This window comes from Castor canadensis, chromosome 12 (assembly GCF_047511655.1).
Source record: "Castor canadensis chromosome 12, mCasCan1.hap1v2, whole genome shotgun sequence".
In the NCBI taxonomy this organism is placed as follows: Eukaryota; Metazoa; Chordata; class Mammalia; order Rodentia; family Castoridae; genus Castor; species Castor canadensis.
Genome location: NC_133397.1, coordinates 27,017,720 through 27,039,290, shown reverse-complemented (window position 1 = coordinate 27,039,290; position 21,571 = coordinate 27,017,720). Strand labels below are relative to the sequence as shown.

Genomic DNA, 21,571 nt, shown 5'->3' with positions numbered 1-21,571 from the left:
GTTTTTCTGTCCTATGTATTTTGTAAAAACTGGTAATTTGATGTAGAACAGTGGTGTTTAATACAAATGTAATGCAATCTGAACCTTGTGCTTGCTAGGCAGGCACTCTTCCTCTTGAGCCACACTTTTTTTTTTTTTTTTTTCTGTTTTGATGCTGGGGAATCAAACCCAGTGCTTTATGCTTGCTAGGCAAATGCTCTACCACTGAGCTACATCTCCAGTTCCATGAAATGTGCTTTTTGTTTTTGTTATCCACTTTAAAAAGAATAAAAAGAAACAAGTGAAAGTGGTTTTGACATTTTATTTGACCCAGTATATCTATAAATAATCAATATTATTAGTAAGAATTACATTTAATTTTTAGTTCTAACACTTAGGAATCCGATCTGTATTTTACACTTAATAAAACATCTCAATTAGTTTTTTTTCACATTTCAAGCACTAAGTAGCTTGTGAGTGGTGATTCCTGAATTGCGCAGTACGGATTTAGAAACCTGGTCAGCATTAGGCATTTTTATTTTATTTTTTGTCACAAAACAGAGAATGCCTGATGTCTCTTTTCAGTGATATTGGTAGCAATTCATGATCGTTATTTACATCTATTATTACTTCATTAGAATTTGCAAAGTGATGACATTTTATCATTCTGTTTTCATTTATTACATGTAATAATTCTCTCAAGGGATATTTCCCATCCTTAACTATGTGGTTGCCCAAGAGAACAGTTCACATAGAAAAGAAAAAGCAGTATTAATAATGCTTGATCTTTTTTCTTTATTTCCCAGTATTCCATATACTGAATTTGTTTCCTACCATTATCCAGAGGGAATTGAAAAATGTTTTTCAAGTGTCATTGTAAACTCACGGATTTAAAAGATACTCATAATGTGTGCTGTCCTTAGCCTGTGGAAAGTTATTTACATTTGCCTCTCAGGACTCTAATAGTCTTTGATGGCTTTCTTGCATCTTAGTAAATTAGTCAGAGCAACAGAACCAATAGGCTGTGTGTATGTGTGTGTGTGAGAGAGAAGGGGGATTGTGTGAGTCAGAGAGGCAGTCTACCTAGATTCTGTAGAGATTTATTACAAGGAGTTGGCCTATGGGATTATGGAGGCTGACCAGCCCCAAGAGCTGCAGTTGGCAAACTGGAGGTCTAGGATAGCTGATGACATAGTGTCAGCCTGGGTCTGAAGTTCTGAAATTGGAAGACCTTGTAGTGTTGTTCTAGTCCAAAGGCTGGTTGACTAAGACTCAGGAAGAGTCAGGAAGTGTTTCAGTTGGAATGCAAAGGGGCAATTAGGCAGGAGGTACCTTTTCTATGTTTTTGTTCTGTTCAGGCCTTCAACTAATTGGACAAGGCCTACTCCCTTTAGCTTTACTCAATCTGTTCGTTCATCCAGAAACACCCTCACAGGTAGACCCAGAATAATGATTGATCAGAATTCCTGGGCACCCTATGACTCAGTCAGAGGTTATATATAGAATCAACCATCACATCTCCTATAAGATGTTCTGGGCTCATTTGTACATTTCCTGCCATGATACAGACAGAACTCACTGTTTCACCCATGGAACCCTGATTTTTACTATATTAAAAAAAAAAAAAGTCAAAGCCTTATGGCCTTATATAATACTTGATTTTGTTACAGCTTTTCTTATTTTTGGGAAGAAGTTCTTGGTGTCTGCACTATAACGACCAGGTTGATGTTTCTTAGTTTCTGATGTAACTTAGAAAAGCATAAAATGAAGGCTGATAGCACAGGCATACCTGGTAAAATGTATACACACACATTTATAATTCTCTTGTTTAAACAATTCTACCTCTTAGTATATTATAATAGCCTAGGATTACAGACATAATATAATTTGCCCTCATTGTGCAACAAAGGAAATTGAGGCCCAGATCTGATTAGTGGGAAACCTAGGACTAGAACCTGGATTGCTTGCCTCTTTAGAGTAGTCAGTGTGATGTAGTGAGAGAACACGAGTAAGAACAACATGGCTCAGAATCTTGGCATTGCCGTTTATTAGCAGCATGACTTTGAGGAAACCTCATGTTTTTTTGTTAATTAGCAAGGTAGAAGTGTCATAGGGTCACTATAAGATGGGCTAGGAACGTAGCTTGGTGGTGGAGCACTTGCCTAGTGTGCTAAAGTCCTGGATTTAATCCCTAGTACCACAGAAACAAAAAACAGAACCGGAAAAAAATTACTGTAAGTTAACAAATTGCACACTACTCCACTGAAGCACAGCTCCAGCCAGGACAACGTATTTTAAAGAACATAGTGGTGTGTAGGTACACTGTAAATTCTGGGTTTTTCTGTCCTCCCACTTCACATTTTTTTTTTTCCCTGCCATGTTGTTACCTTTTTGAGTTGAACATCATGTATATTTAATTGCTGAAAATAGTATGCTTTTGTTGCATTTTCTACCTTCTTTTTAGTATTTGTTTAGTAAACTTTTTCCTTAGTAGAATAAAAAAAAATGAGTCCTGAATTTTCCTGGATAACAGTTACTGAAGTTTACCTTGAAGATTTTTTTGAACCTCTCATTCTGATGTACTTTATTCAAAATGTTTGTTATTGTATTGCAATTATTGAGTATCACAAATATTTAAAATTATACCTTGTTTGTGATAGCACAGTGTAATATGTTCATGCTTGTAGTCTGCTATAGTAAACAGAATAGCTTAGAAAGGCCATAATTAATAGTTTAAAAGTTGCTTTGATGTTCGTAGATGAAAGCTCTTCTACCAAAGACAAATGCTAGTATTTTTAGTTGCACTCTACATTTTAATATGAAATATTGGCTTGAGTTCTATAGAGCTAGCCATAGAATTGCTAGCTTGTAATGTATGTTTAATGTAAATACATAGAGAAAAATCACAGAAACTATCTTTCAAAAAAACCATTTTCAGATTCAGGCTATTTACTATTTGGACACAGTGCCAGAACATGCTGCATTAAATACCTGGGTGTTGGCTTTTCCATGACATTAATAAATGTCTTTCTTTGCATAAAAATATGATTACTGGGCTGGAGGTTTAGCTTGGTGAACAGCACTGCTGCCTGCCACAGGCCCTGGATTTGATCACTAGCATGGAAAAAAAATCTTATTAAAAATGTGATGCTAATGCCTAATGTTTTATTTCATAAGGTTAATGAATTGTGTTTGAGGTGTCGTAGACTTTAAATTGGGACACCTAGATATAGTGAAAAAGGAGGCAGTTTTAACTGTCTTCAGTTTCTTCTTGGAATAGTTTTTATCTGCTCTCTCCTTTTCCTTGTAACTCATTTTGTCTGCAGTGACTTGTATACACAACTTTACCTCAACCACCAAAAAGTAATCGCTATAATTTACTGATCTCATAATCAGCTAAGTCTGTTGATTGGCATTGTCTCTGTTCTGACTGTGCTTCTTCATTACTGTTAATATTCTTGAAGATCTTATCTTTTTTGCCTTCTTTGTATTATATTTTCCCTTTATCTTAAATAAATAGGACCTTCTGTACTGGATTATTTCAAATAGCATGCAAACATACTCAGAAACCTTCTCTTACAAGGGAACAAATCTCTCTTAAATCCTACATTCTTTTTCAGTTTCTAACCACTTATCTGTGCCTTTACCAGTAGAAATTATCTAAGGAGTATCTATACTTCTCTGCTATAGGCAGGGTCCACTATGACTGTTTATTGAAACTGTTCCTTGTCAAAATAATTTGTCCTCATCTTAGTCAGGCTTTCAGCTGCATTGAAACAGTTGAGTTTTTTCTTGGCTGCCTACAGACTACACTACTGTCTTCTTTTTCCAGGAAAACTAATCATTGCTGACATTACTTCATTATGAATAAGAATTTATATTTAGATTTTACCTTTCTTAATTCTGATCTATTTCTGTTAAGCTTTAATCGTCCTTCCCTTGTAGTAGACCAAAGTTAGTGAACTGAACTTTTCAAATATTGGTGTAATCAGAGATTGTTTGGAGGGTTTTTTGAGGCAGGATCTCACTGTAGTTCAAACTGGCCTAGAGCAGAGTGGCCTCAAACTTGCATTGCTCCTCCTTGACTTTTGAATGCTAGAATTACAGGTGTGCATCACCTTGTTTTCTTTACTTCCTTCATATGCAAGGCAGGAGCACAGTTTTGCTTCTCCATTGTCTAGAGGTCTTTGCAGTCCCTTTTTAGGAGTTTGGTCAAAGTTATAAAGAAGTCTTTTAAAAGACTGGAAAAACTGTTGTTTCTCCAGACTAATTATCTCAGTAGGAGGAAAACTCAAACTTCTCTGCAGCACTATTTACTTCCTTGGCACAAGTCTGACAATATCATCTCCACCTTGGCTGCATAATCTAATCACCACAGAAACATGAGTGTGAGATTCTCAGTCAGCATTAATAATATTTTTTAGCTGTTCATGGATAAAAGACCTTTATGTCAGTGAAAAATCCAGCTACTGTTAATCCTGAGATGAAATGTAAATCAGTTCTTAGCTTGGTAATGTTTGTTTGCTTCTTTTCTTGCTTTGAAACACCTTTTCCAGACCTAGCAAGGTGAGGGGGCAAAGTCAGCATAACAGAAGTACACAGCATCACAGCTGAGAGTTTCAGTTTGGCTTCTGAAATGGAAGCTACAGCTTCTGCAACACATTTCCTTAAATTTAGGCCATTATAATCATAGGAAAAGCAGTGTCTTTGTTCAGAATACTTTTTAGTTTCTTGTCAAAAGCAGTGCTTTTCTTCAGTTGAAGTCTAGGTGGCTAAAGAAATACCTTTCTGGTTAGTTGTCTGGATCATTCCTTTTTTACTGCAAACTTTTTTTTTTTGGGTGGTATTGGGATTTGAACTCAGGGCCTCATGCTTGCTAGACAGGGGCTCTAGCTCTTGAGCCACTCTGCCAACTTACTTTCTTAATTGATGTCATTCTCAAGAGATTATTTTTTTCTCTTTCAACTGAGACGCTTCCTTTTTTTTTTTTTGAGGTAGGTTCTCGCTATGTATCCCAGACTGGTCTTGAATTCTGTATAGTCTGGGCTGGCCTCAAATTCAAGATTCTCCTGCCTTAGCCTCCTGAGTGCTGGGATTATTTTCATGCACTGCCATGCCTGGCATTCTTGTTGAAATTTTTGCTTACACTTGGGTTTTTTCCCTTCCTTCCTTCCTTCCTTCCTTCCTTCCTTCCTTCCTTCCTTCCTTCCTTCCTTCCTTCCTCCCTGCTTCCCTCCCTCCCTCCCTCTCCTTACTTCCTCCTTCTCTTCTTTCCCTCCCTCTCTCCTTTCTTTTTCCTTTGATTCTTCCTCTGTTTTCACCTTATCTTTTTCTTTCCCTCTGCTCTTCTCAGTGTTTTCTTTTTATCCTCAGGGACTACTGACTTCCTTCTGGACAGATTGTTTGTGGTCTCTCCTTCACAGAGAAAAGTGCTCACAGGCAACTGCAGTCTTTTCGTTTTTTCCTTCTTGGTTAGCAAGGATTCTTTTTCTCCCATACTTGCTGACTTTCTACACGCAGCTGGCATTGTGTGAGCCAGGACAACATTAGTCTTAGTTTTCCCGGCACCAACTTCAGCCCTCCACCAGATGCACTTTTTTGACATTTGTGATGTCAGTCCATCCACCTTTAGATGACTTTTACCTGTGCCCTTGTCTTTAACCACCTTAATTAAATGATGCTGAAATCTATGCTTCTGTCCTTGTCCCTTTTCTTTCACTTAGACTTTCACTCTTTACTAGTTGCACATTGTCTGTTAGGTAGCCTTGTGGTCTTCTATAACTTTCTTTTTAAAAAATGTTATTACTTGCACTGTACTAGGATAGAATGGGCCACTTCAGTAGCTTCTGAGGCTGATAACATTCCTATCACCACAATTTATTTAGTAAACCTGGTTCCCTTAGCTAGTGATCAAGTTTACACTCCTGTAACTTTCATTGCATCTAAAATCAAAGTGTTCATCTTAGAGCAAACTTCACGCTCTTCTTTCATTTTGTCATTGGTACTGGTACTATCATTCGCTTAATCCCTTATTTTACATTTATTTATTTATTTAGAGGAGGGTCTAGCTGTGTTGCCCGAACTTGCATTTTTCTTTCTTTTATTTTATTGTTTTTACATTTACTTACATGTGTACACATTGTTTGGGCCATCTTCACCGGCTTGCTTTGAACTATTGGGCTAAAGTGATCATCTTGACTCAGCCTCCTAAGTATCTCGAACAACAGGTTCCTGCATGCCAGCCCTCAGGTTTAGTCATCATTGGCTTTTTTTTTTTTTTTTTTTTGGTGTGATACTGGGGATTGATTTTAGTGACTCGCACTTGCTAGACAAGCAGTCATCATTGACTCTTTTTTTGGGTGTGTATGGGGTCTGGGTTTGAATTCAGGGATTAATGCTTGTTAGGCAGGTGCCCTACAACTTGATCCATGCCTCCTCCAGCCTATTTTGTTCTGTTTTTTTTTTTTTAAATTTATTTTTATATTTTGGTGGGGCTTTTTTTTTTTTTTTTGATGCTGGGGTTTGAACTTAGGACTTCACACTTGCAAGGCAAGGACTCTTCTGCTTGAGCCACACCTACACCTGGGGACTGGGGTTTGAACTCAGGTGTTTGTGCTTGCAAAGCAGGTGCTCTCCCTCTTGAACCACACTTCCAATCCATTTTTCTCTGGTTATTTTGGAGATGGGAACTCCATCTGAGCTGATCTGGCCTTGAACTGTGATCCTTCCGATTGCAGCCTTCCATGTAGCTAGGATTTTAAGTGTGAGCCATCAGCACCAGGTGTTCTGTTTATTTTTAAGATGTTGTCTTGCTCATCATTTACTCTATTACTTATCTCTCTTCAATTTATTTAGATGTAATGTTATATTCTCACTTTGCATAACACAGTTTGGGAAATGTTAGCTTACAGACTTAAGGTTAGTAGAGAGGTTATTTAATTACATTAAATTACAGAATTGACCTAAGTACAAAGAGTTCTTCCTTTCTTCCTTCCCTTTCCCCCTTCTCTTCTTCCTCTCTCTCTCTCTCTCTCTCTCTCTCTCTCTCTCTCTCTCTCTCTCTCTTCTCCCCCTCCACCCCCTCTGTACTGGAGTTTGAACTCAGGCCTGAGCACTTTACCACTTGAACCATGCCTCCAGTCATTATTTCTTTAATAAAAGTTTTGTGGTGGCTATGGTTTAAATGATGGTGCCTTGCCCTTGTCCAAGGTCAATTTCTTTCTTAGAAATTGGAGAGGTGCTACTTCAATCTGGGTAGGTTTGACATTATTAACACATTTGCTTCAGTTCCAGGCAATTAAGTGAAAATAGACCAAAGAAACTTGGAAAGGTTTGGCAGAGTGGATACTCACATAGAACTCAACTTCTATCCTTAGCTTTGTCCCTTAGTTTCCAAACTTACCCCCCCACACACACCAATTATCATTATGGGAATCTCTGGAAAGCCTTTGTATTGTAGTAGCTGCTATGCCTGACTGCTTTTCTCTTTCTTGTATATCTGATATGTGGTGTGCCTGCCCATGTCCCATCTCTGAGTTCTTGTGAGTCTTATGTTTTGGCTGGTTATAAGGGAAGAGCTTGCTGGGAATCTTTTTGTCTGCATTTTATGGTTGCTTAATATGAAACATAATTTTTCAGTTGGATGAGCTAGTACATGCAGTACCATTGCTTAGTGAAAAAGACAGGCCTCAGACAAGTCATAACAAATGTACAGAAACAAGGTGGATTATGTTATAGTAGTACTTCAAAAGGCAATCCACTGTCTGTAGATTATCTGGTAAATACAGAAGAAATCAGACTTAGAAAATAACTCAAGCCCTTGCTTGAAACATTAAAAATAAACCCTCAAACTATTGAAACCACCACATTTTTTCCATAGGAGAATTATGGTGTTGAATATGTTGACTTTTTTCTTCATCATTCTTTTCTATAATGTTTCCTTGTTCTTTGATTCAGTCTGCCAGAAATTTGGTGATGGACATCACACTTAGAGAAGTGAAGCAGAAGGAAGAAATTCCTTTTTGCTAATAGGGAAACCCCATCAGATTGTATGTATATGTATACACACTTATCTTATTTACTGCAATATGTATTTTATTGTCCAAATAACAGTTCTTAACAGTTTGGTTTTATTTATTTATTTTTGCAGTACTGAGATTTGAACTCAAGGCCTGCACCTTGAGCCACTCCTAGCCCTTTTTAAAGATGGGTTTTTTTTTCGAGATAGGGTCTCATGGAACTATTTGCTCTGGCTGGCTCTGAACTGTGATCCTCCTGATGGCTGCCTCCTGAATAGCGTGTGCCACCAGCGCCCAATGTGGTTTTATTTATTTTAATGTAGAGTATTAGCATTATTAGCTTATTTTATAACAATAATTTGTTGTTAGCGAAGTTTATGTTGATAGGCTCTTTTCCTATTCAGCAAGGATGTGTTTGCAACATCATTTGCCTGCATCTTATTTTTATTAACTCACTGTTCAGTAGGTCACATCTAAACATAAAGTATAAAATACAAAAATACAAAGAAGTGAGCAGTAAGATAGTAAAGCTTGCCCTTAGTTTCCTTCTCAGGATGCTGTCATTGTCAAGCCTTTTTTTTAAGTACAAACCATTACAAATGCACACACAAAATGGCAACAGAGTGTACCTTTTTTTCCATATCATGCTTTTTCCTCCTTAATTAAAAGATCTTCCATAGAGGGTCAGGTACCGTGACTCATGCCTATAACTCCACCTAACTGGGAGGTGGAGATCAGAAGGATTTGAGGCCAGCGTAGGAGTGGGAGGGTGGCAGTGGGAGGCAGTTAGACCCCATCTCAATCAATAAGCCAGTGGTGAGGGTCTGTCATCCCAGCTATGATGGACAGCATAAATACAAGCATGCCTGTCTAGACTGGCCAGGACAAAAACCAGAGACTCTGTTTCAAAAATAATGAAATCAAAAAGGGCTAGAGGAACATGGCTCTGTGATAGAGGTCTGCCTAGCAAACACAAAGCCCTGAGTTCAAGCCCCCATCAAGGTAGATAAAATGTTGCCTTATTGTTTTCTGTTTGCTTAATTTTCTACTTTATGGATCTGCCATAATTTATTTAACTAGTTTATTTTTTGATGGATATCTAGAATATTTGAGATCTTTTGTTCCATCAGTTAACATGTGAAATCACTAACATCTCTTACCACATTTCGTTTGGTGTAGTCTTCTCAGCCTGGCCCACTTTTCTGATAAAATTCTGTGAATGAAAACATTTGAAGGAAATGTGTATTGTGGTGGAAATATATGAACAATGAATCTTGTGATTTATTAATTACAATGTAAAACCTGAGTCATAAATTTTGCAGAAGTCTTAGCTTCATTATAGCATGCATAAATAAATTCTCTTGGGCAGTGTGCCTCAAATGTTAATGTATATCAGTGTCACCTGGAGAGCTTGTTAAAAATTCCTGTGTCAGCCCCAGAGATCTTGATGACATATGGTCATGTGGTATGACCTTGGGATCTTTGTTAAGTAAACATATCAGGTGATTCTGCTTTATAGGCTACCTCTTGGGAATTATAGCACTAAGAATTATGATTTCTAAAAGGATGGAAAATATTATTATCCCTTTGGTTAAAATGATTTAATGGCAAAAAGGTATAAAAATCTTGAGCACTGTGGGTAATTTAAACAGCATGATGGAGTGTCATGGTCTTCATGTTGAAATTGACTTGTGCTTTAACTACCATCAGCTTGGGATAACTTGTGTCAGGCAAGAAGAATTAACAATCATGTCATTGCATGGTCCAACTAGAAATAAATATTTTAGGAGGCAAAAATACCTTTTTGTTACAAATTACAATTGATTTGATTAAGAAAATCATAATAGCTAGGTGCTGGTGGCTCATACCTATAATCCTAGCTACTCAGGAGGCAGAGGTTCAAAGCCAGCCAGGGCAAATAGTTCCATGAGACCCTATCTCAAAAAAAAACCTTCATTAAAAAAAAGGACTGGTGGAGTGGCTCAAGGTGTAGGCCCTCAGTTCACATTTCAGTACCACAAAATAAAATAAAGTAAAAACAAACAAACAAAAAAAAGCAGTGGATACCACTCTTAGTCACATATGGTTCATTCAAAGTGCCATTTGGTGATTGGGTGTCTTTTAGCCAATTGACTTTATCCAAAGGAAAAATAAACTCATCAGTGTGACAGGTGGTCATTTTGCAACTTGAAGCCAGATGGTCTTCTTGGGTTCCTGTCTTCCTTCAAGTCCCTGGGTTTGATCTCCATCACTGGAGAACAGACAACCAGAAAGATAGGGGGCACAATCTTCTTCGATCACATTTTGAAGAGATGGATACTAGAGCTTTAAGAAAGACTATCACATTAATTTACATAGCATTGTCTATTAACAGTGAAATGTCGGCAACAACCACAATATCTGTGAACAGGAAAGAGTTAGGTTAAATTTACATGAGTATCTGTGTATTATTATCTAGATTATTTTGTAATATTTAAATATTTGATGATTAAAAATTAAAAAAAAAACAGCTGGGTGTGGTGGTGTGTGCTTGTAGCCCCAGCTGTTTGGAAATGAACTAAGGCAAGGAGTAAGGGGTCAGCTTGAGCATCATAACTAGACCTGCCTCTTAAAACAAAGAATGGATAGAAGGTGGGAAGGAGATGAGAATTTCCCTTTAAGGAACTTTGCTCCAAGGAGGGCCAGTGGATGGGTGAAAGGAACTTTATCAGTGTGGGTTTGCATATTTGCATTTTAATGACAATGGGTTGGACAAGGTGGATGCTGGAGTCTAGAAACAGTTTTGGGAGAAAAATACTAGGGAGAAAAACATTATGGGACTCAGTATAGAAGTAGTATGTTAGGTTTTTTGATAGAAGCAAGTTTGTTGAAACAGAAGTGAAAGCAAAATAGTGGTGGGAAGACAAAGTCCTTCTCTACTGAATAGAGTGTGACTTACATTTAGGACCAGCCATTTTCCAGGATTCAGGACTGCCCATGCTAAACCTAGGGAAGTCGTAGGCAAACAAGGATGGTTGGCTGGCCTACATCTGATTGATTGTCTTTAACAAAATGACAAGCATGACTATTTCCTGGAAGTGAGAAAGGGATAAAGGAGGTTTTGATCTTAGGGTGGAAGGGGAAGCTATAATTCTCTATGTTAAAGATGAGATATCACAGCTGGGTGGCTGGTGGTTTACGTCTGTAATCCCAGCTACTTAGGAGGCAGATATCGGGAAGATGGAGGTTTGAAGCCAGCCCCTGCAAATAGTTCATGAGACCCTATCTCGAAAGAACCCATCACAAAAAAAGGCTGGTGGAGTGGCTCAAGGTGAAGGCCTTGAGTTCAAATACCAGTACTGCAAAAAAAAGAAAAAAAAAAAAAAGAGCGATGGCACACCACACCACATTCACTAAGTTAATGTGATATAATTTCTGAGCATTGTTCCAGGTTTGCTGAAATTTGTGGTTATACCTTTGAAGTTTATATGAATGTGTTTCTTATTCAGCTGTTCAGATAGAGGTAGTATGAAGTGGAAAGTTTAAGCTATGCTTTGACTGACAGAGGGAGAGAGGAACAGAGAAGTGAGAACATAGACAAAGGAATGTTTAGTGTAGTGATGGATTGTTGAGTCTCAGGCTAGTCAAGAAGTGAAGAAAGGATGATTTCTGGGAGTAAACTGAGGAAATGAAGAGAGTGAGGTGCTTGAAATTGTGATTTTTGAGGTGGTGTAGTTGTTGGTAATTGATTCGCTCATGGGAGTGGGTGGGAGAAGAGACCATTGAAGGTGGGCGTTACTGCTTCCATGCATGTCTTTTCAGTGATCAAGTAAAGCCAGGTTTTGTGTTTTAAAATACTCAATTGATTTTTCCTCATAAATTTAGAGTCTCTATGTTTTGTGTTACAAATCACATTGTTGTTACTTTGGAATGAAGGTTTTTGTAAAAACAAGTTTTGTTTAATCAATACTCAGCCTTATCATATGGCTTGCTAGAGAGAGACCTTGTAGTTGGTAAGTTTAAATCTTACCATCCATACTGATGATCCCACTTGCCCATGCAGTTTTAGTACTATATATGTTCTAAATAGTACTATTTAGGTTCAGTGAGGGCTTTGTGGTACATGTGGTTATCTGTAGTACATTGCTTTGCTGACTCCAGTTTTGCTGTTTTTATAGGACCGCAGCTGAATGCCCAGCTAGAAGGTTGGCTTTCACAAGTACAATCTACAAAAAGACCTGCCAGAGCCATTATTGCACCGTAAGTTTTAAGGGTCTTTACCCCAAAATATTTCATATATATCATTAATAAAATGACCATCTATAGGTTGGACTGAAAATTAAAAAGTAAGTGCTATGTGAACTGAAGAAATTGTATTTAGTAACTTTCACAATTTCTATTGCTTTCACTTCAATCCAAATAATTGGCTTTTTTATTTCCTCAAATGTAAATTCAGTATTTATTTCTGAAGATTGACTTTGAAGCAGAGATTGTTTGCATTAGGTGAACTTCATGATTTTAATAGTAATTGCTTATAGCAGTTACTCTATTTTAAACATTAAAAAAATCTATTCCAGATTTTTCTGTGTGTATGTTGCTGGGGATGAAACCTGGGACCCCAAGTGTTCTGTCTCTGAGCTACATTCCCAGCCCCAAGCTCAGATAATTTTTAACTTAACAGTGAAAAAGATAAATCAAGTATACTATGGCAAACAACATGGAGCATCCAGGTTTTTGGGGGGAGAGGTAGATTTTTTTTTTTTTTTGGGTAGTATTGGGCTTTAAACTCCAGACCTCACACTTGTCAGGCAGGCACTCTACCACTTGAGCCACTCTGCCAGCCCTGTTATGTGTTGGGTATTTTCAAGATATCTTGAACTGTTTGCCCTGGCTGCCTTCAAACTGTGAGCCTCCTGATTTCTGCCTCTCAAGTAGCTAGGATTATAGGCGTGAGCAACCAATGCCTGGCTAGATTTTTTTTAATAGAGAAAATCTGTGATTTTATCTTTTTAAACATTTTTGAATTGCTGGGATCTGAACTCAGGGTCTTTGCATTTGCTAGGCAAGTGCTCTGTCACTTGAGCCCTGCCCCTGGCCATTTTGTCCTTGAACATTAGAGAGTTTGCGTTTCAGAATTACAGGCTTGCGTGTACACAGCTAATGAGTGCCTGTGGATGACAGGAATTCAGTTAATTTTGATATGGTTTGCAGTTCTAATCTTCAACACATCGCTTTAAACACATGTCAGTGTTTTTCTGAAAAGAGTAAAAATTGGAGTTAGTGCCATCTCTTTCATGGCATCTTTTATGTGACTTCTATTGAGTTAAAGATTGGTGTCCTGGTAAATAATAAAAGTGATGATAATAACAACTACTATTAAACAATCAAGAGAATTATATGAGTAATTATACACAAAGAACAAAGATTAATGTTTGTCACATTAGTATTTAATTAATGTTAAGTATTTTATGGGAAGGGGACATGAAGGAGAGTGATGGGGGTGATTTTTAACTAAGGTATATTGTAAGCACTTTTTAAAAAAATTTTTTTTTATTCATATGTGCATACAATGTTTGGGTAATTTCTCCCCCCTGCCCCCACCCCCTCCCTTACCCCTCTGCCCGCTCCCTCTCCCCCCCAACCCTTGCTACACGGCATAAACTATTTTGCTCTTATCTCTAATTTTGTTGAAGAGAGAGTATAAGCAATAATAGGAAGGAACAAGTGTTCCTGGTTGAGATAAGGATAGCTATACAGGGAGTTGACTCACATTAATTTCCTGTGCATGTGTGTTACCGTCTAGGTTAATTCTTTTTGATCTGACCTTTTCTCTAGTTCCTGGTCCCCTTCTCCTATTGGCCTCAGTTGCTTTAAAGTATCTGCTTTAGTTTCTCTGTGTTGAGGGCAACAAATGCTATCTAGTTTTTTAGGTGTCTTACCTATCCCCATACCTCCCTTGTGTGCTCTCGCTTTATCATGTGATCAAAGCTCAATCCCCTTGTTGTGTTTGCCCTTGATCTAATGTCTGCATATGAGGGAAAACATATGATTTTTGGTCTTTTGGGCCAGGTTAACCTCACTCAGAATGATGTTCTCCAATTCCATCCATTTAACAGCGAGTGAAAACATTTCGTTCTTCATGGCTGCATAAAATTTTATTGTGTATAAATACCACATTTTCTTAATCCACTCATCAGTAGTGGGGCATCTTGGCTGTTTCCATAACTTGGCTATTGTGAATAGTGCCGCAATAAACATGGGTGTGCAGGTGCCTCTGGAGTAACCTGTGTCACAGTCTTTTGGGTATATCCCCAAGAGTGGTATTGCTGGATCATATGTTTAGCTTTTTAAGTAGCCTCCACATTTTTTTCCAGAGCAGTTGTACTAGTTTACATCCCCACCAGCAGTGTAAGAGGGTTCCTTTTTCCCCCGCATCCTCGCCAACACCTGTTGTTAGTGGTGTTGCTAATGATGGCTATTCTAACGGGTGAGGTGGAATCTTAGTGTGGTTTTAATTTGCATTTCCTTTATTGCTAGGGATGGTGAGCATATTTTCATGTGTTTTTTGGCCATTTGAATTTCTTCTTTTGAGAAAGTTCTGTTTAGTTCACTTGCCCATTTCTTTATTGGTTCATTAGTTTTGGGAGAATTTAGTTTTTTAAGTTCCCTATATATTCTAGTTATCAGTCCTTTGTTTGATGTGTAGCTGGCAAATATTTTCTCCCACTTTGTGGGTGGTCTCTTCAGTTTAGAGACCATTTCTTTTGTTAAGCAGAAGCTTTTTAGTTTTATGAAGTTCCACTTATCTATGGTATCTCTTAGTTGCTGTGCTACTGGGGTCCCATTGAGAAAGTTCTTACCTATACCTACTAACTCCAGAGTATTTCCTACTCTTTCCTGTACCAACTTTAGAGTTTGTGGTCTGATACTAAGATCCTGGATCCATTTTGAGTTAATATTGGTATAGGGTGATATACATGGATCTAGTTTTAGTTTTTTGCAGACTGCTAACCAGTTTTCCCAGCAGTTTTTGTTGAAGAGGCTGCTTTTTCTCCATCGTATATTTTTAGCGCCTTTGTCAAAGACAAGTTGGTTATAGTTGTGTGGCTTCATATCTGGGTCCTCTATTCTGTTCCACTGGTCTTCATGTCTGTTTTTGTGCCAGTACCATGCTGTTTTTATTGTTACTGCTTTGTAATATAGTTTGAAGTCAGGTATTGTGATACCTCCAGCATTGTTCTTTTGACTGAGTATTGCCTTGGGTATTCATGGCCTCTTGTGTTTCCATATAAATTTAACAGTAGATGTTTCAATCTCTTTAATGACTGTCATTGGAATTTTGATGGGAATTGCATTAAACATGTAGATTACTTTGGGGAGTATCGACATTTTTACTATGTTGATTCTACCAATCCATGAGCATGGGAGATCTCTCCACTTACTATAGTCTTCCTCAATCTCTTCAGAAGTTTATAGTTTTCCTTGTAGAGGTCATTCATATCTTTTGTTAGGTTTACACCTAGGTATTTGACTTTTTTTGAGGCTATTGAAAATGGAATTGTTTTCATATATTCTTTTTCAGTTTGTTCATAATTACTGTATAGAAATGCTAATGACTTTTCTATGTTGATTTTATATCCTGCTACCTTCCTATAGCTATTGATGGTGTCTAGGAGCTTCTGAGTTGAGTTTTTTGGGTCTTTAGGTATAGGATCATTCATCTGCAAATAGGAATATTTTGACAGTTTCTTTACCTATTTGTATTCCTTTTATTCCTTCTTCTTGCCTAATTGGTCTGGCTAGGAATATCAGTACTATGTTGAATAGGAGTGGAGATAGTGGGCATCCTTGTCAAATTCCTGATTTTAGAGGGAATGGTTTCAGTTTTTCTGTGTTTAGGATAATGCTGGCTGTAGGTTTGTCATATATAGCTTTTATAATGTTGAAGTACTTTCCTTCTATTCCTAGTTTTCTTAGAGCTTTTATCATGAAATGGTGTTGGAGCTTATCAAAGGCTTTTTCTGCATCTATTGAGATGATCAGGTGGTTTTTGTCTTTGCTTCTGTTAATGTGGTTTATTACGTTGATTGATTTTCGTATGTTGAACCACCCCTGCATCCCTGGGATGAAGCCTACTTGGTCATGGTGAATGATCTTTTTGATGTGTTGTTGAATTCTGTTTGCCATTATTTTATTGAGGATTTTTGCATCAATGTTCATTAAGGAGATTGGCCTGTAGACCTTCCTTTTGGAGGTATCTTTGCCTGGTTTTGGGATAAGTGTAATACTGGCTTCATAAAATGTGTTAGGCAGTTTTCCTTCCATTTCTATTTTGTGGAACAGTTTAAGGAGGGTTGGTGTCAGTTCTTCTTTCTTTCTTTCTTTCTTTATTTTTTTTTATAAATTCTTTTTTTTTTTTTTTCATTTTTCTTTTATTATTCATATGTGCATACAAGGCTTGGTTTATTTCTCCCCCCTGCCCCCACCCCCTCCCTTACCACCCACTCCACCCCCTCCCGCTCCCCCCCTCAATACCCAGCAGAAACTATTTTGCCCTTATCTCTAATTTTGTTGTAGAGAGAGTATAAGCAATAATAGGAAGGAACAAGGGGTTTTGCTGGTTGAGATAAGGATAGCTATACAGGGCATTGACTCACATCAGTTCTTCTTTAAAGGTCTATAGAATTCAGCAGAGAATCTATCGGGTCCTGGACTTTTCTTTTTGGGGAGACTCTTGATTGCTGCTTCAATTTCATTTTGTGTTATAGATCTATTCAGTTTATTAATATCCTCTTGGTTCAGTTTTGGATTATCATATGTATCTAGAAATCTGTGCATTTCTTTAAGATTTTCAAATTTATTTGAATATAGGTACTTGAAGGTAGTCTCTGATGATTTCCTGGACTTCGATGGTGTTTGTTGTTATCTCCCCTTTTGCATTCCTGATTCTACTAATTTGGGTTTTTTCTCTCCTCATTTTAGTCACATCTGCCAGGGGTCTGTCGATCTTGTTTATTTTTTCAAAGAATCAACTTTTTGTTTCATTAATTCTTTGTAACGTTTTTTGGTTTCTATTTCATTGATCTCGGCTCTTATTTTTATTATTCTCTCCTTCTGTTTGTTTTGGGATTTGCTTGTTCTTGTTTTTCTAGGAGTTTGAGATGTATCATTAGGTCATTGATTTGGGATCATTCAGTCTTTTTAATATATGCACTCATGGCTATAAACTTTCCTCTCAGGACTGCCTTAGCTGTGTCCCATAGGTTCCGGTAGGTTGTGCTTTCATTTTCATTGACTTCTAGGAACTTTTTAATTTCCTCTTTTATTTCTTCAATGACCCATTGTTTGTTAAGCAATGAGTTATTCAGTTTCCAGCTGTTTGCATGTTTTTTGTCTTTACTTTTTTTGTTGAGTTCTAATTTTATTGCAGTGTGATCAGATAGAATGCATGGTATAATTTCTATTTTCTTATATTTGCTGAGGCTTGCTTTGTGCCCTAGGATATGATCTATTTTGGAGAAGGTTCCATGGGCTGCTGAGAAGAATGTATATTGTGTAGAGGTTGGATGAAATGTTCTGTAGACATCAAGTAGGTCCACTTGATCTATTGTATATTTTAGATATTGAATTTCTTTATTGATTTATTGTTTGGATGACCTATCTATTAATGATAATGGGGTGTTAAAGTCTCCCACAACCACTGTGTTGGATTTAATGTATGCTTTTAGGTCCTTCAGGTTATGTTTGATGAAATTGGGTGCCTTGACATTACGTGCACATAGGTTAATAATTGTTATTCCCTTTTGGTCTATTTCCCCTTTTATTAGTATGGAATGTCCTTCATTATCTCATTTGATCAATGTGGGTTTGAAGTCTACTTTGTCAGAGATAAGAATTGCTACTCCTGCCTGTTTTCAGGGGCCATTGGCTTGGTAAATCTTCTTCCAGCCTTTCATCCTAAGCTATGCTTATTTTTTTCAGTGAGACGGGTCTCCTGTAAGCAACAAATTGTTGGATCTTTGTTTTTAATCCAGTTCGTCAAATGGTGCCTTTTGATGGAGGAATTAAGCCCATTAATATTAAATGTTAGTACTGATAGGTATGTGGTGATTCCTGTCATTTAGTTATCTTAGTTGTTTGAAGGTTTGATTGTGTGTACCTAAGTTGAGGTTACTCTCTACTTTCTTGCTTTTTCTTTTCCTGTAGTTTGGTGCTGCCTGTCTTTTCATGGTTATGTTGGGTTTCACTGTGTGCAGAATCCCTTGAAGAATCTTTTGTAGTGGTGGCTTTGTGTTTACATATTGTTTTAGTTTCTGCTTATCATGGAAGACTTTTATTGCTCCATCTATTTTGAATGATAGTTTTGCTGGGTAGAGTATCCTGGGGTTGAAGTTGTTTTCATTCAGTGCCTGGAAGACCTCACCCCAAGCTCTTCTTGCTTTTAATGTTTCTGTTGAGAAGTCTGCTGTGATTTTGATGGGTTTACCTTTGTATGTTATTTGTTTTTTCTCTCTTACAGCCTTCAGTATTCTTTCTCAGGTCTCTGTATTTGTTGTTTTAATGATAATATTCCGTGGGGTAGATGTATTTTGGTCTGGTCTGTTTGGTGTTCTGGAGGCCTCTTGCATCTGTATGGGAATAGATTTCTCTTGATTTGGGAAATTTTCTGTTATTATTTTGTTGAATATATTACACATTCCCTTTGTTTGCACCTCTTCTCCTTCGATGCCCATGATTCTCAAGTTTGGTCTTTTGATGGAGTTGGTGAGTTCTTGCATTTTCTTTTCACAGGTCTTGAGTCGTTTAATTAATAGTTCTTTGTATTTCCTTTAATTACCATTTCATCTTCGAGTTCTGAGATTCTTCTGTTTGTTCTGTTCTGCTAGATTGGCCTTCCATTTTGTTTTGCAATTCTGTTTCCTTGTTTTTACTGATGTTTTCTATATTCTGGGTGATTTCCTCTTTAATGTTGTCTGTTTTTGTTCTGAGTTCATTTATCTGTTTATTAATCGTGTTTTCTGTTTCACTTTGGTGTTTATACAGTGCTTCTATGGTTTCTTTTATTTCTTCTTTTGCTTTTTCAAATTCTCTATTTTTGTTGTCTTGGAATTTCTTGAGTGTCTCCTGTACATTTTGGTTGACCATATCCAGTATCATCTGTATAAAATTCTCATTGAGTACCTGTAGTATGTCTTCTTTTAAATTATTCTTGTGGGCTTCATTGGGTTCTTTGGCATAGTTTATCTTCATTTTGTTGGAGTCTGGACTGAGTATCTGTTTTCTTCATTTCTCTCTGGTTCCTGTACTAATTTTTTGCTGTGGGGAAACTGGTTTCCCTGTTTTTTCTGTCTTCCCATCATTGCCCTTGGTGTTGTTATTGTTCCTGTGCTGTGTGCAATTAAGTATTTTCTGGCTTGTAATAATAGCACTAGTGATATTTAGAATGGAGCAGCGAGAAGGGATGGAAAGCAAAAAAGTTAAAGGAAAAGGGAAAAACAAACAAGTAGAAAAAAAAACAAAACAAAGAAATAAAGAAAGTTTCAAAGATATAAACAGGGAGAGACAAGTGTACTAATCAAGCATAAGCTGAAAAGGCATTAGAGAGACAGAGAGGATTGAAAATAAAGAATAAAAAGAATAAAAATAAGAATAAAAATAAAAAATAAGTAAATGAAAAAATATATATAGATTAAAAAATAAAATAAAAAATAAAAATAATAAAAAAAATCTCCAAGTTTAAATATAATGAAGTTTTAGTCTTAATAATTTTAGTGTTCGTCTCAGCCTCCAATCCTGGAGATGGTGCCTCAGATGTTGTTCTGTAATTGTCTCATCAAAGAGGAAAAATAAAATAGAACAAAACTGCACAAAATAAAACAAAACAAAAAACCCACAAAGTGTCCCAAGTTCAAATGCAATATAGTTTCAGTAAGTTTTTCAGCATGTAGGTGTAGTTTGGTTGTTTTCTCATCAAGGGTAGGAAGAGAGAAAAAGAAAGAGTCTGGAGAAAGGTCTGTGAATGGTATCTGAGGCAATGGCTTGCCTGCCCGCTGCTGTCAGCCTGCTGTTGCTGGAGGCGTTATTTATGCAGATCTCTGGGGTGAGCTTAGCACTCACCTGGCCCCGCAGGCTTTGTTTACTCAGAGTTCTCCTGTGCGCGATGCCACTGCTACAAGCTTTCCCCTTTCCAAGCACACTGGGGGAGGTGACACTGCACCCACGTTCTCAGGCCTGCGTGTTTGTTTACAGTTCACATGGGAAGTAGGTCTTCCCCCCTCTCCTGTGGAGTTTTTCTCCCTCTGTCACTCTCACAAGCTTTCCTGCTCCTGGTTGCTGGGCGCGTCCCCTGCTCCTGCCCTCTCCGGTGAGGCCCGGCTTGTTTATTTACAGTTCTGTGAGGGATTCCCCTCAAGCTCTTCAGTGCTCAGGGTGCCCCACCCTCTTTGCTACGTGTCTTTATTGTTCTTATTGGTTATTACTGAATTTCTCTTTTTCCCCTGGGTGGGGGTTGGTCTGTCCAGGGGGCTATGCTGATCTGGCCCAGGGTTGTCTGTGGGCCTACCCGACCAGCTTAGCTCACCTTGTGGTCCACATCTTCCCAAGACGTCTGGGCCTCCTGGTTTCTCCTTTCACTGTGAAATGGGGATGCTCTGCACAGGTTGGAGGTGTGGAGGGGTCAAAGTTTTGCCTCTTCTCACTGGACTTGCCTGCAAGGTGTGTCTCCAGCGTCTCTCCAAGATTTCACTTTAGAAGGCACGCTTTATGCTTCTTCCCTCTAGCTGCCATCTTGGAATCGCCAAGTGTAAGCACTTTGTAAATGTCAAAATATACCTCTAGTACAGCAATATAGTTTCAAAAAAAGTGTTTTATGTGCTAAATTGTTAAATACTGTGTTAGTATGATTTAATTTGATCCTGTTTAACAGATGTAGGAAACTTGATCTCCCACTTATTAGCTGTATAATATGCAACTTATTTAATCTCTTGGCCTTTATCTCTTCTTTGGTGAAGATACTTTTGTAGAGTACTAATAGTATCCCCTGAGAAGCTTTGTTTTTTTTAAACCATACTAGGGATTGAACACAGGGCCTTGAGCTTAGTTGGCAAGTATTCTACCACTTGAGCCTTACCCTTAGTTCTTTTGCTTTTAGTTTGCTTTTCAGATAGGGTCTCAGTTTTGCCTTGTTGACCTTAGGCCTCTATTCTCCTACTTCCCCCTCCTGAGTAGCTGAGATTACAGGTGTGTACCACCATGCCCCATGCCCCTTTTTAAAAGTGTGATGCTGGGGGCCTCACACATGTTAAGCAAAAGTGCTACCACTAAGGTACACCTCTAGCCATCTTTGTGGTTTAATAAAAATGATTAAGTGAGCTAATCTTTATTAAACTTTTAGCAAAATGACTTGCTTTTACTTAGTCATTTAGTAAATATGTATTCTACAAAATGTCAGATGCTTTTATAATTTCTGCTTTTCAACTACATCAAAATTGTGTTCTCCTTGCCTTGCATTTTAATAGTACTTGTGGAAGGCTGGTAGGAAGCAGTTAAGTAATTATGCTTTATATCAGGTGTTGATGGGTACTAAGAAGAAAAAT

The 21,571-nt window shown here is 37.6% G+C and overlaps 1 protein-coding gene and 1 pseudogene across 3 annotated transcripts in view; one reads left to right on the top strand and one right to left on the bottom strand.

Annotated features, from left to right (window-relative positions):
- The window catches only part of Memo1 (mediator of cell motility 1), a 123,901-nt gene that overhangs the window by 45,616 nt on the left and 56,714 nt on the right, over window positions 1–21,571 (top strand). For all 3 annotated transcript variants that reach the window (XM_074049454.1, XM_020181875.2, XM_020181877.2), the window contains exon 2: window positions 12,155–12,236. Coding sequence is in view for 1 of the 3 variants with exons in the window: in XM_020181875.2 (XP_020037464.1) it covers window positions 12,155–12,236 (82 nt within the window). In the remaining 2 variants the exon portion in view is untranslated. The remainder of the gene's footprint in view (window positions 1–12,154; window positions 12,237–21,571) is intronic.
- Window positions 5,789–5,901, bottom strand: LOC141415250 (small nucleolar RNA SNORA66; annotated as a pseudogene).